At 40.1% G+C, this 13175-nt stretch overlaps 2 protein-coding genes across 9 annotated transcripts in view; one reads left to right on the top strand and one right to left on the bottom strand.

Moving 5' to 3' along the window:
* Nucleotides 1-302: 302 nt before the first annotated feature.
* slc16a3b (solute carrier family 16 member 3b) lies at nt 303-12528 on the bottom strand. 2 transcript variants are annotated; one of them, XM_078279926.1, is made up of 7 exons: nt 12434-12468; nt 12012-12159; nt 8291-8546; nt 8038-8181; nt 6786-7390; nt 5379-5559; nt 303-3265 (listed from the first exon to the last, which is right to left on the bottom strand). In XM_078279926.1, exons 3-7 carry the CDS (start codon nt 8511-8513, stop codon nt 2943-2945), a joined length of 1476 nt encoding a protein of 491 aa, XP_078136052.1. In that variant the 5' UTR covers nt 8514-8546; nt 12012-12159; nt 12434-12468; the 3' UTR covers nt 303-2942. The 2 variants fall into 2 exon arrangements, with proteins under 2 accessions (XP_078136052.1, XP_078136051.1); XM_078279925.1 differs by lacking the exon at nt 12012-12159 and having other exon boundaries at nt 12434-12528.
* ccdc57 (coiled-coil domain containing 57) overlaps nt 11632-13175 on the top strand; it is a 97405-nt gene continuing 95861 nt past the window's right edge. For 5 of the 7 annotated variants that reach the window (XM_078279924.1, XM_078279922.1, XM_078279921.1 and 2 more), the window contains exon 1: nt 11633-11929. The gene's annotated coding sequence lies outside the window, so the exon portion shown is untranslated. Of the gene's footprint in view, nt 11930-12131; nt 12793-13175 lie in introns of those variants that run through there. The other 2 variants (XM_078279917.1, XM_078279918.1) reach the window with 2 other exon arrangements.

Below are 13175 nucleotides of genomic sequence, written 5' to 3'. Positions count from 1 at the left end.
CAACAACAGTCAAGGCTCCTTCCTCTGCAGAAACATTTGCCATTGATGACCCTACAATTGCACTTTCACTGTCTGCTAGTTCATACCTGATCAATAAAACCGCTTTTCTCTCTTATTTGCAGCAAAGTGTTTGAAGCTGAACCACAGCACTTCATTTTATTTATATATATATATATATATATATATATATATATATATATATATATATATATATATATATATATATATATATATTAGGGCTGTCAGCATTAACGCCTTAATCACGAGGGCCGAGCATAATGCTTAAATTTTTTTTAATCGTATTAATCGCATACCGCCATTTATTCATTTATTTTTTTTACTTCACAACGGCTTCACGGGCTACTATTTTGCCGTACTTCCTCGTAACACATCCTGGTGCTGCAGGAATAGCAACACGGATTTCGGTGCCTCATTCTGATGCTCTGAAACAGACGTTACAGGCAACAGAAACATTGCTGCACGTGACGCTAGTTAACACTACACTCGACAGCAGCTAACGTTAGCCTACCGCTAGCTAGTAGCTGGATTAAACACGGTTACAATGCTGACAGCTAACGCTAAACGGTGTAAAGTGTGTCTGTATTTCACTGTAGAGGATTCCAACACCGGGATGTAACAATCTGCAGCTGCTGAAAAACACAGACAGTGTGTTCAATGAAACTGGTAATTTACAGCCTCGTGGTGCATTCAAAGTTGTTGTTAAATGCCCTTTTCCCATCTGGTGGTTGTTTTTGTCATTCAACAGCTATTTACTAGTGAAATAAGTTATTGTTATAGTGATTACATTATTATTAAACATTTAATTTTGACGATATGGCCTTAGCAATAAACAAGCCATTCTTTAATGTCGCCTAACTGTTTAGTACCCTTCTTTTTTTTTAACTTTCTTAAAAAGTATCGGTTCAGGCACCGTTAAGGCACCGGTACTGTTTTAAAAGTACCGCTTTAGCACCGGTATCCAAACCAAACAATACCCAACCCTAATATTGACTCTAGATTCAAATGTGTGACTAGATTAAATATATAATAAACAAATACAAATCTTAAAATCAAGTTAATAAAGTAATTTTCTTTGCATTCATTTATCCCAATCAAGATACACTAGTAATAATTGCTTTCCATTGTTAATATGTACTTAAAAACTGTTCTGAAATGCAAAATAATAGAATTTTAATCATGTGATAAAAAACTATAGAATTTCAACGATTACTCGCGATTAAGAAAATGTTATCGTTTGACAACCTTAATACATATACATGTGTCTGTCTAGTTGTTGGGGTATAATGCTTTTCACTGCTATTTGTTTTAAATTCCTCCTCCCACCAATAACTTTTTCTGTTTAAATTACCCCCACCACCCCTGATGGCTCTCTTCAGTAAGTATATAGTCATTTGTATTAACTAAAAAAGTACTTTGCATGTTTTAAAGGTGATCCTTCAGAGTTAACTTTGAAGGCTTGAGTGCTAGTTGAACACATGAATATTTAAAAAATATGCTTTGGTATCTTGGGTGCAGGAAGTTAGGTATTCCCCTGTTACTTGGCAAGGTGTTCTGTCTGTTCACCTCCAGGCTATGGTGTACTGTCCAGTGAGCCCTGTTCCCTTACAAATGTTCTGAACAAAAGAAGTGCACTTTACAGTATGTAGGGGGCTAGGGCATCATCTGACATATTTTACTGATGTCCATTCAATGTGTACATATAAATGTTTTAATTTTTCTTATTTGTATAATTTTGAAGCTGTGAATTACTTGTAATATTGCTGATATGTTTGCTCATATGTAGGGGTGGGTCTGAGTATGGCTTCTAGGCTTGGTCCAGGAACCTGGAGTTTGGGCTGCCATAAATAATTCTGCCCCCTTCAGAGCCATGGAGTTATTACAGAAAGCAGTGCAGTGGGCAGAGATGTTGCACTGAATGTGAAAGACATTTTGCGTGACATGCTTTGCTGTCACAGTTATTGCCCTTAATGAACTGGCACCAATGTGCCAAACTGCAATATTGCCATGGGTACTAAAAATGCATTCTTGTCGATCCTCTCAAACAATTATTGAAATGATTCTTTGTTGATGGGAAGCTGAGTACATGGATATCCTACATCTGGAATCATACAGACGCATAACACAGCAGATGCCAGTGTTACAGCATTAGGCAGACCATTACAGAATAGTGATGTCAACATAGGACATGTCTTATCAGCTGAGTTTACAACGACGATGCATTGGACTGATCCTGACAATTCAAGTTTGTTCAAGTATTGTGTCTGACAGCAACTGGCTGAAGTCTCAAAAAGTAGCTCACAGCAGTCGCAAAAAGCAAAACAGACTTTTAAATTGCACCAATAAGTGAACAGCTACTAACTCATACTGTTGTAGCAAGAAAAATAAAAAGCCAGTAAGTGGACCTTAACTGGTGTTTTTTTTATCAACGTATTTGTAATCATTAGGAAATGGAAAGTGGAATAGTCCTGAATGGTGAAAACTGGATATGATTGTAAAAAATGGTGCTGAGTAAAGGTAAGCAAAACTGGAATTCAATTTCTTTGATCTAAAATGCAATGTTGGTCTGAGTTGACAGCAGTAAAGAGCACCTTATTTTACCCAGAAAAGCTGGTAATTGTTGCCAGTAAAGTGAGAAATTTTCACGCCCGAAGGGATAGCTGTTTTAAACTAGACGGTAACTATTTAACTGATCAAACGTAATGTACAGCCTCTGATCAAATGTTGCATTAGAACATAACCCAGTTCTTGCTCATGAACAGTCTCTGCCATTACATCAAACTGTGATTTTCATTATAAGGGCAATAACAGTCCCTTTCACTTTCTGTGCGGCTCCTATTTCTCTTCGTCACACATCATCCTCAGTCCTTTTATATCCTTTTGGTGCACAGTTTCTCTTTTCTCATCACTAGTCTTTTTCTTCATCATAATGTGTCTTCTCCACCATTCTCCCCCATCTCTTTAACCATCATCACCTCTTCCACTGCTTTCAAGGCATTGTCATTTCCATTCTCTTTTTCCTTTGGCTCCTCTTCACCTTCCTGATCTTCCTCGCGTTCCACCCCAAAGTTCAGCCCCTCCTTCTCTGCATCAGTCGCAGCCATTTCTACCTTAGCCTCTGGATCTTCCTTTTTCCTGCTAATGCAAAAGAAGTTACCTATGGCGATGACAAAGGCTGACAGTGTGACCTCACAGCCTGCCAACAGGAAGACATACATGTACTGATGGGTGGCATCCAAGAGGCGACCTGGTGGAGAACACAAGAATATTAGCATGACTGTTACTGGTGCTCATCAAGCTGAACTAATGAAGTGAAACACCTTCACTTGACCAGATACTACAAGGAGAATATTGAAATGACTGAGAAGCAACATCAGTAGTTTCAAAACTACATTGTTTTCTGGACTAGAACCTTTCTACTATAACCACTGCATCCCCAGTTTAAATTTAGCAGGGGAACTTTGTTGCATCTACAGTCAGGTCCATAAATATTGGGACATCGACACAATTCTAATCTTTTTGGCTCTATACACCACCACAATGGAGTTGAAATGAAACGAACAAGATGTGCTTTAACTGCAGACTTTCAGCTTTAATTTGAGGGTATTTACATCCAAATCAGGTGAACGGTGTAGGAATTACAACAGTTTGTATATGTGCCTCCCACTTTTTAAGGGACCAAAAGTAATGGGACAACTGGCTGCTCAGCTGTTCCATGGCCAGGTGTGTGTTATTCCCTCATTATCCCATTTACAAGGAGCAGATAAAAGGTCCAGAGTTCATTTCAAGTGTGCTATTTGCATTTGGAATCTGTTGCTGTCAACTCTCAATATGAGATCCAAAGAGCTGTCACTATCAGTGAAGCAAGCCATCATTAGGCTGAAAAATCTAAACAAACCCATCAGAGAGATAGCAAAAACATTAGGTGTGGCCAAATCAACTGTTTGGAACATTCTTAAAAAGAAAGAACGCACCGGTGAGCTCAGCAACACCAAAAGACCCGGAAGACCACGGAAAACAACTGTGGTGGATGACCGAAGAATACTTTCCCTGGTGAAGAAAACACCCTTCACAACAGTTGGCCAGATCAAGAACACTCTCCAGGAGGTAGGTGTATGTGTGTCAAAGTCAACAATCAAGAGAAGACTTCACCAGAGTGAATACAGAGGGTTCACTACAAGATGTAAACCATTGGTGAGCCTCAAAAACAGGAAGGCCAGATTAGAGTTTGCCAAACAACATCTAAAAAAGCCTTCACATTTCTGGAACAATATCCTATGGACAGATGAGACAAAGATCAACTTGTACCAGAGTGATGGGAAGAGAAGAGTATGGAGAAGGAAAGGAACTGCTCATGATCCAAAGCATACCACCTCATCAGTGAAGTATGGTGGTGGTAGTGTCATGGCGTGGGCATGTATGGCTGCCAATGGAACTGGTTCTCTTGTATTTATTGATGATGTGACTGCTGACAAAAGCAGCAGGATGAATTCTGAAGTGTTTCGGGCAATATTATCTGCTCATATTCAGCCAAATGCTTCAGAACTCATTGGACGGCGCTCACAGTGCAGATGGACAATGACCCGAAGCATACTGCGAAAGCAACCAAAGAGTTTTTTAAGGGAAAGAAGTGGAATGTTATGCAATGGCCAAGTCAATCACCTGACCTGAATCCGATTGAGCATGCATTTCACTTGCTGAAGACAAAACTGAAGGGAAAATGCCCCAAGAACAAGCAGGAACTGAAGACAGTTGCAGTAGAGGCCTGGCAGAGCATCACCAGGGATGAAACCCAGCGTCTGGTGATGTCTATGCGTTCCAGACTTCAGGCTGTAATTGAATGCAAAGGATTTGCAACCAAGTATTAAAAAGTGAAAGTTTGATTTATGATTGTTAATCTGTCCCATTACTTTTGGTCCCTTAAAAAGTGGGAGGCACATATACAAACTGTTTTAATTCCTACACCGTTCACCTGATTTGGATGTAAATACCCTCAAATTAAAGCTGAAAGTCTGCAGTTAAAGCACATCTTGTTCGTTTCATTTCAACTCCATTGTGGTGGTGTATAGAGCCAAAAAGATTAGAATTGTGTCGATGTCCCAATATTTATGGACCTGACTGTATATCTCCATTGTTTCCTGTCATCTCTCAATTATCACTATATAGTCATTAAATGGACAAAAAATTAAAAATCTTCTGGCAAAATGCAACAAGGTGTGGATGCTCTGGCACATTAAGTCTAGGTGAAAATGAGTTTAAAGCTCCTTTTGTTCAAAATTGCCAAAAACTGAAAATGATAAGCCTTACTGCAAGCATAACACGGTCTCAAACATTCACATGCATTCCTTCCATGCTCTGACCTGCTCCAGGTGGCCCCACTAGTACAGCAAAGGCTTCCATCAGCAACACCAGGCCTATGGCACTGGAGAACTTCTCTGTCCCTACAATAGACATGAGGACCTCGAACTGTAGCGCTCCCACCATGCCATACGAGATACCAAAGAAGATACAGAAGACCACCAGACCTCCATAGTTATTTGCCTGCAAGGAGAGAAACCAGGGATTTCAGAATATGACAACTGGTTTATGGAGAAAATACAGGTGATAAAACAAGCCTTGTTGAACAGGAGAGACTAAAGGTACCAACATACAGTAACTTACCCTAACTATACAATCAGTCTAATCTAAAGTATTCGTTTTTTTATGTTAATGAACTGACTTACATCTATGGAACAACAATCATTTACTTTTTTACTAGCCTGATTGTTATATACTGTACATAAGATGACAGAATCTCTTCATTTTTAATTCCATGCTGTTTCTCCATTCCAGTATTTTCCCCAGTAAGAGCTAGGTAGGTCAAGTTCTTTGACCTGTATGATGGCAACAGATGTGGTTTCTAGGTAATTTGTTAAGTAACTGCATATCATCTATACAGAAACCAGGGTTTCCCGCAGAAAATGTGTTAGTTAAGATGGTCGGTTTGCCATCTGAAGGGGGGGGGTGTGGTAGTACATGTACTCATTACTGATATTTAGTGTAGTGTGTACTTGTGTACTACACTAAATATCAGTATTGAGTACATTACATCGTGTACCAAATAGCTTCACACACACAGCAGATAGTATGTGTGAAATAAAAACAGGACACATAATTTCACTGTGTGTAACTATGCTAACTAACCGTGTATTGTGAACCGCGTGTAGTGATTAAAAAAAAAAAAACGGCTGTGTCTCAAAGACCGGGACATTGAGAATCCACGCGCGAGAGGTGATGGATATTTCCAGTCACTTCGTCATGTATTCACTTCGTTGAAACAAGAGAAGAAAGCCTCACTGATGTGAAGAATAGGACAGAGAAACATATATAAATGTTCTCTGCCTGCCGTATGCCAACGCTCTGGTAAGTCCACTCACCCAGTCTCTGCCCGGGCATGCCCCAGCTACCGCACATTTGTTGACAAACTCTGACGCACACCCGATGATGAAATGGCGATTTATCCCTTTAAATGTGAATAAATGACCGTTACACTCACTGCCAGCAAATGCTCTTTCCGTTGTGATTGGTGGTATCTTTACAACTCGCCGTTACCTTGTTTCCTACAGACTGTGTTGATACGACTTGCGGTTATATATATATATATATATATATATTTTTTTGAAGACTCAGTTAAGGCGGGCCGCCTAAACTGCAAAGTGCTGCGGGAAACCCTGGAAACGTTCCTCTCAATTCTCCTTGTTATATAGAACCCAATGCTGCATTGTTACCTGTGATCCTATAAGGTCAGTGCAGCCGTTGAAGATCATAGCAAAGCTGAACAGGTAGACAGTTCTGGGCCGTACCCACTTCATGCCTGCTATGAGTCCTGATGCAGGCCGAGCAAACATATCAACAAATCCCAAGATGGTGAGCAGCAATGAAGACTTTGTGTCTTCATAGCCGAGGCCTTTCGCATAGCTGACCACAAACACAGGGGGCACAAACAAGCCCAGCACCATAATAGATGCTGCAAGGGTATAGATGACAAAACCTCTGTCCTTGAACACACTGAAATCCAACAGTTTCTTTTTTGGCTGGGGCTTTTTCTCTTCTGCAGCTGTAGGAGTGCTTTCCTCCAGATACTGCTTCTTAGGGGGCAACAGGGGCCTCATGAGGGCACCACAAGCACAACAGTTGAGCAGAATGCCTCCTAGTATGAGGAACCCTCCCCTCCAGCCATACTGGTACTGGAGAATCTGTCCCAGTGGGGAGAGACAGCACAGTGCCACAGGGCTGCCAGCTGCTGCTAAGCCATTGGCTAAAGGACGTTTCTCACTAAAGTAGCGATTCAGCATTATCAGAGACGGCTGGAAGTTCAACGCCAGACCCAGACCTGAGGAGAGACATACAGGCAATGTTACAGAAATAATAAATTTTTGCAAAACACAATTTGCTATGTACAGATAAAGTGGAGCATGGCATCCTGAGCAGAGAATGAAATCAGACTCCCTATGTGTGTGTTGTAATCTGATCTTCTCTGTTCTTTGTTTTTAAGCGAGTCCGGCCGCAACTGCATGTGAGTGCCTTATGCGTCGGTATTTGGTGTCTCTCAAGGTGCTCAGGTTCTTCTCCTGAAGAGCATGAATGTCCATCAGTTTGGATATTTCTTGTGTACCAATGATTTTGCCCAGATGATTGCACTAAAGGAAAGCCCAGGATTAAAAAAAAAATCCAGATTCGCCTCTGTAGAGCAAGAATATCCAGAGCAAATTTGAATGGCCACTTGTCAAGATATGCTGCTGTGGACCACAGTCTTTGATTGTGACTGACAAAATAGTTACAGGGGGGGAAACACACATGTTGCAAACTACTAGGACTACTATTACTACATTTAGTAATAGGAACTGGTTGAAATGTAGGTACATTGTTTATTGACATCTTTTGTGGGGACTCATCAATATTGTTGCTGTGTATTATAAAGAAAATGAGCAATAAAAAAGAAGCAGCTAATCTATGTGTGCACGTATGTTGTGACTCTACCTGTAATAACTCCGATGCAGAGGTAGATGTGTATGATACTGGTGGCAAAGGAGGCCAGAATCATTCCCAGTGAGGCAAAGAGCCCTCCAACCATCATTACTGGTCGGCAGCCAAACCTGTTCACCAACACACTGCACAGAGGGCCTGAAAAAAAACAAATCAATACATAAGTACACAGTATACATGTGAAGTACGGTATTAAGCATGTTGATGCTAACAGTTCATCACTGTTATGTGTATTATCCTTGTCTACCTGTGCCATACAGCATTGCAAGCAGTATTGATGAGATCCAGGCAGTGTCACTGTAGCCAACATCAAACTCTCGGATCAGCTCCTTGAAGAAGACGCTGACAGCCTTAGGGAAGGCGTAGGAGAAGCCAGTAATGACGAAGCAGCCGGCCAACACTGCCCAACCCCAGCCGCCATCTGGGGCCTTCACCCCAGGAGGTCCATCGTCCACCACTGCTCCTCCCATGATGCTCTCTGACTGCTATGTTGAGATTGGTGGCTGTTAACACAGTGGTAAAAACACACACTTATCATTTTACTTGTGCTCAAATAATTACATATCATATCATATGGCTGTCAAATGTCCTGAAACATTAAAAAAACTTAAGTTATTTTTTATTTTGATGTATTTATTGTTTATTTATCAGGGACATTACCTATAACATTATCACAACCAAATGTGAGAGATGCAAGGTTTTTTAGGACGTAAAGAATCTCAGAGTTATCTCTGATCAGGATATATCCTTTAACGCCCACATAAAACAAACATAAAACATCCTGTCTCAAAACGATGAAGAAAAACCAGTCCATACATTTGTTGAGAGGGTGCATCATATGGGAGATTCATACTACTCCCAATAGATCACCCTCCATTGTTTAGACAAGGGTGAGAGGTACCGCTATGCAAACATAAAGCACATGCTCATATAGAGACACAGTATGGCACCTTCTTCGAACCCCCCTCCCATAGACCAAACATCATCATCCAGACCTTCCATGACCCCAGTGTGACCCATGCAGCACTCTGTCAGGAGTCAAAAGTATCACCACCCATACTAAAATAGGACCCTTGAATTCCGCCTGCTTACACACGCACACACATACACACATACACACACACACACACACACACACACACACACACACACACACACACACACACACACACACACACACACACAGCCCTGATATGCAGATGAAAGGAACTTGGATGTTACCCAGCATTGTGTATGTGTGTGTGATAGAGACACAGTCAGTAAAAATAGAAGAGTGTCAAAAGTGATGCCAGAGATGCCAAAGTGATCTTGCTGTATATACCAGTTTTACCGGTAGGTATCGCAACTGAAGCAACAAGGACACAACAAAGAACCCTTGAAAACTTTACCATTACAAACACACCAAATTGTGTTTACTGAAACAAACAACAAAACCAGAGATACCACTATCATGAACCCAAGGGAGAATATATTATTTTGTAAAGATCCAAATTTCTCCTAAACAGCAAGAAGTACAGAGCTGTTTACATTGTCATTGTCAAATAGCAATTTTAGCTGCTTTAAGAAAAATACTTAAAGTAGCTATAATAAATATTTGTAGAACTAGAAAAGTGCACTCAGCAGGGTACAGATTTGTGATTTAGTGGATCATAACCGGGTGTGGAGATGCCAGAGACCAAACATGTTTTTGCTGCTGTAAAGTTGGGCATTTTAACATTGAGGTCTATAAGGATTGACTCGCTTTTTTTTAGATACACAAAGCATAGTTATTTTTAAAGCACAACACAGAGTATAACAGTAGTGTACTTAAAACACAGGTACTGTAGTATCAGAAAAACACACTTTAAATACACTTCTACTCTACATTATAGTATAATAACATTATAGGCCTACTTTAAGTACATGCCTTTTTGATGCTTAAATTGAGATAGAACTTAACTATAAATACATTTGTATACCAATATAATAGCACTGTTTAAAAGTATGAAAAATACAGACAGGACGTGCATTTGAAATTAATTTGAAATATAATAGAGGCATGCTAGAATAACAGTAATGAGTATGATAAAAGTGTGTCCCAAATACACTTCAACACTAATATCAAATTAACTCTAATGCTTTTTTAAAGTATATATTCAACACACTGGCGATATAATATTGTACATCAAGTGTGTTTTAAATGCTCATAAATCATGATTTTCACTGGTGTATTTCAGTAGGCTACACTTAAAGTTTGTGAAGGATACTATTTTTAATTGTCACACTTTTTTATTGGGCACCAATTTCGCGTTTACGGGCGTATTGTTGAAACAAAGACTCGAAACGTATAGGGGCTTCAGGTCGCGTTTACACCGGTGAGACAGCATCATTGAAACGAGAGCGTATATCTGTAGCGTGAGACGTGTGAGTGAAACGTGTAAAAAGCTTGTGGTCGAGACAACATACAAACTGTCGCTGGTAAATAATTATCTATCTCGGCATTGGAAATGTTTTAGAAATAGATGTAAAAAGTAGGGCTGTCAGCAGTAACACGTTAATCGCGATGCAATTAACGCGTTAATTTTTTTTAATCGCATTAATCTCATGCCGCCATTTATTCATTTATTTGACACTTCACTCGGCTTCGCGTCGTGCCTAACAACGCCCCTTAGCTGTTCTAAAATCACTAGAATCTACGGCCTCTTGCCGCACCTTTACTTATCATCAAGCTGCCATACTTCATCGTAACACATCCTACTGTTGCAGGCATGATGGAGAAAGACAGCAGCAGCACAATTCTGAATGGCGCTTTTTATTTTCCAAAACTCCCGGGCGGCTCAGTAGACAAGTAGAAAGCCATACATTGTGTAAAGCCGAATTATCACCGAAGCACGTCAAGCTTGAGCTACCACCTACGAGCTAAGCATAGTAGTACAGTTAACGTGACTCAGGTTGATGCTAGCGGGTTCAGGCAATTAGCTAAGCACTATCTTGGAGAGTGCTAGTTTCAGACCTGTGGATGAAACCAAATCCCAAAAAATGACTACAGCTCTTGCGAAATGGGTGAAATAATAAACAAATACAAATCTTAAAGTCAAGTTCATAAAGAAACTTGCTTTGCATTCATTTGATTCCCAATCAAGATACGCAGGTAAGAATTGCTTTCCATTGTTAATATGTACTTAAAAACAGTTCTGAAATGAAAAATAATAGAATTTTAATCATGTGATAAAACATTCGATTAATCGTGATTAACTATAGAAATTCAGCGATTAAACGCGATTAAGAAAAAATCAATCGTTTGACAGCCCTAGTAAAAAGTGTCGTAATCAGTTTGCTACCAGATGCGCTATAGTCGCCTTCCATAGCATGATAGGCATTTCTGTTTCACCGAGACTAGGCTACTGTACCAGTTAGAAACCGTCAAGGCAAACAGTAGCCTAGGCATAGGTCTACTATTAACTTCTTTAATTAAAAGGCCCATCCAAAATTGACTTGATGAGCGGACTCATCCGTTTTACTCAAGATTTAGTAAGACCGAGAAGTGATGATGTCAGCCTCAGGTATGCAGCCGAGCGCACGTAGGCAGTCCGGGTACTTCTGCATCACATTATGACTTTATCACCCACTATACCAGGAAACGACCAGTTAAACGCTCTCTTAAGGAAATAATTTCCGGATCTACTACGCTAACTTTTCTTTTTTGACTTTCTGGTCGCAGTTTGTCGTCTTGTTACTTGGTTAGATGGATGACAAAAGACTATATTTCAGGATACTGTGTCGGTATTCTTTTGCTTTTATAGCCTAGCCTACCTGCCTGTCTCTCACATAGCAGTTTCTGAAACGTGCACACTGAGCGTATAGCCTACAAAATATATGACAATTTTATTAAGCAACATTACTCTGGGTGAGTAACCTACAAGTCATAGATTTAGACTTAGTCAGCTTCCTTTTGTGGTGTTGTGTCCGTTTTCGATAAAGTTGCCTACTTGTAGTGTATGAGGCTGTTATGCTGCTCATTCCATTGTGTAATATGCAACAGACAGATGTGGATCACGGTGCGTAGAAGCGTAGGCTACGGGCAACCCCGGTAGACTACGACCTGTTCAATGTGTATCCCCGGGACAGATGCCTGATCTGAAAAGTTTTAGTTTGAATGACTATCAGGCGACATGAACAATAAGAACATGTTATAACAACTTACACAGTCCAGAGGCTAAGCATCTCTAACACAATTATAATAATGCAAATACTAATCGTTATCACTCGCCTGACATTCAGCCTTTATGTCTATATCTGTTACTCTGACGTATCGTCACAGGTTATCGCATAACACAGGGAATATATACAACACAGACACACATAAACATAAACCATTGATTAAAAAACAAAAAAACTTATCACACGATACCTGCTGATGCTGTCTCCAACCTTCAGAAGCGCTTCTACATTAACGCGTGAGCGCGCTTTCCGTTGCTGGCTTTATCATACGGCGGCGCGCGGAAACCATTGTCTATCCTTGTAGCTGGGGAACAATTTGACAGACGTACCGTTGCCAAGGAAACCATTTCCTTCACAAAGGAAAAGTTATAGTTGACTAATTTGTCTCGTTAAATTATAGTATTAGCTAACGTTAAATAGTCTTGTCTTTGAATGCTACAAAGTGTTGACTGTTAAGTAGGCCTATGAAGACCCATGAGCCCAAACGGTATCATTTTGTAGATACCCGCTGAGTGCTACAAAAGCTAACGTTAAAGCTACTGTATTGTGGTAAGTTAAACATACTAAGTGTAGCTGTGTCTGTGTGTGTGTGTGTGTGTGTGTGTGTGTGTGTGTGTGTGTGTGTGTGTGTGTGTGTGTGTGTGTGTGTGTGTATTTTGTGGAAACCAAACATTTTACCTAGAACTCGGATGCTTCGGTCTTTGCCAGCTAACTTGCTAACATGGTCACAACTTAATTGACCTCAGACAATCCATATTAATTCACTCAGAATGGCAGGGTGACATTCTCCCGTTATTTGCAAATTATTATTATGAGATTGGACCACAGACGTGTTTTGTGTGATCTTTTTTCATTCACTACCTAACTGCACATTTAATATCCATTTTTATGTCAAATTGTTTAAATGGCATGATGTTTAAATGTCTGATCTG

The sequence above is a fragment of the Sander vitreus genome, chromosome 21, assembly GCF_031162955.1.
Source record: "Sander vitreus isolate 19-12246 chromosome 21, sanVit1, whole genome shotgun sequence".
Classification (NCBI taxonomy): domain Eukaryota; kingdom Metazoa; phylum Chordata; class Actinopteri; order Perciformes; family Percidae; genus Sander; species Sander vitreus.
This window is presented reverse-complemented; position numbering and strand designations above follow the sequence as displayed.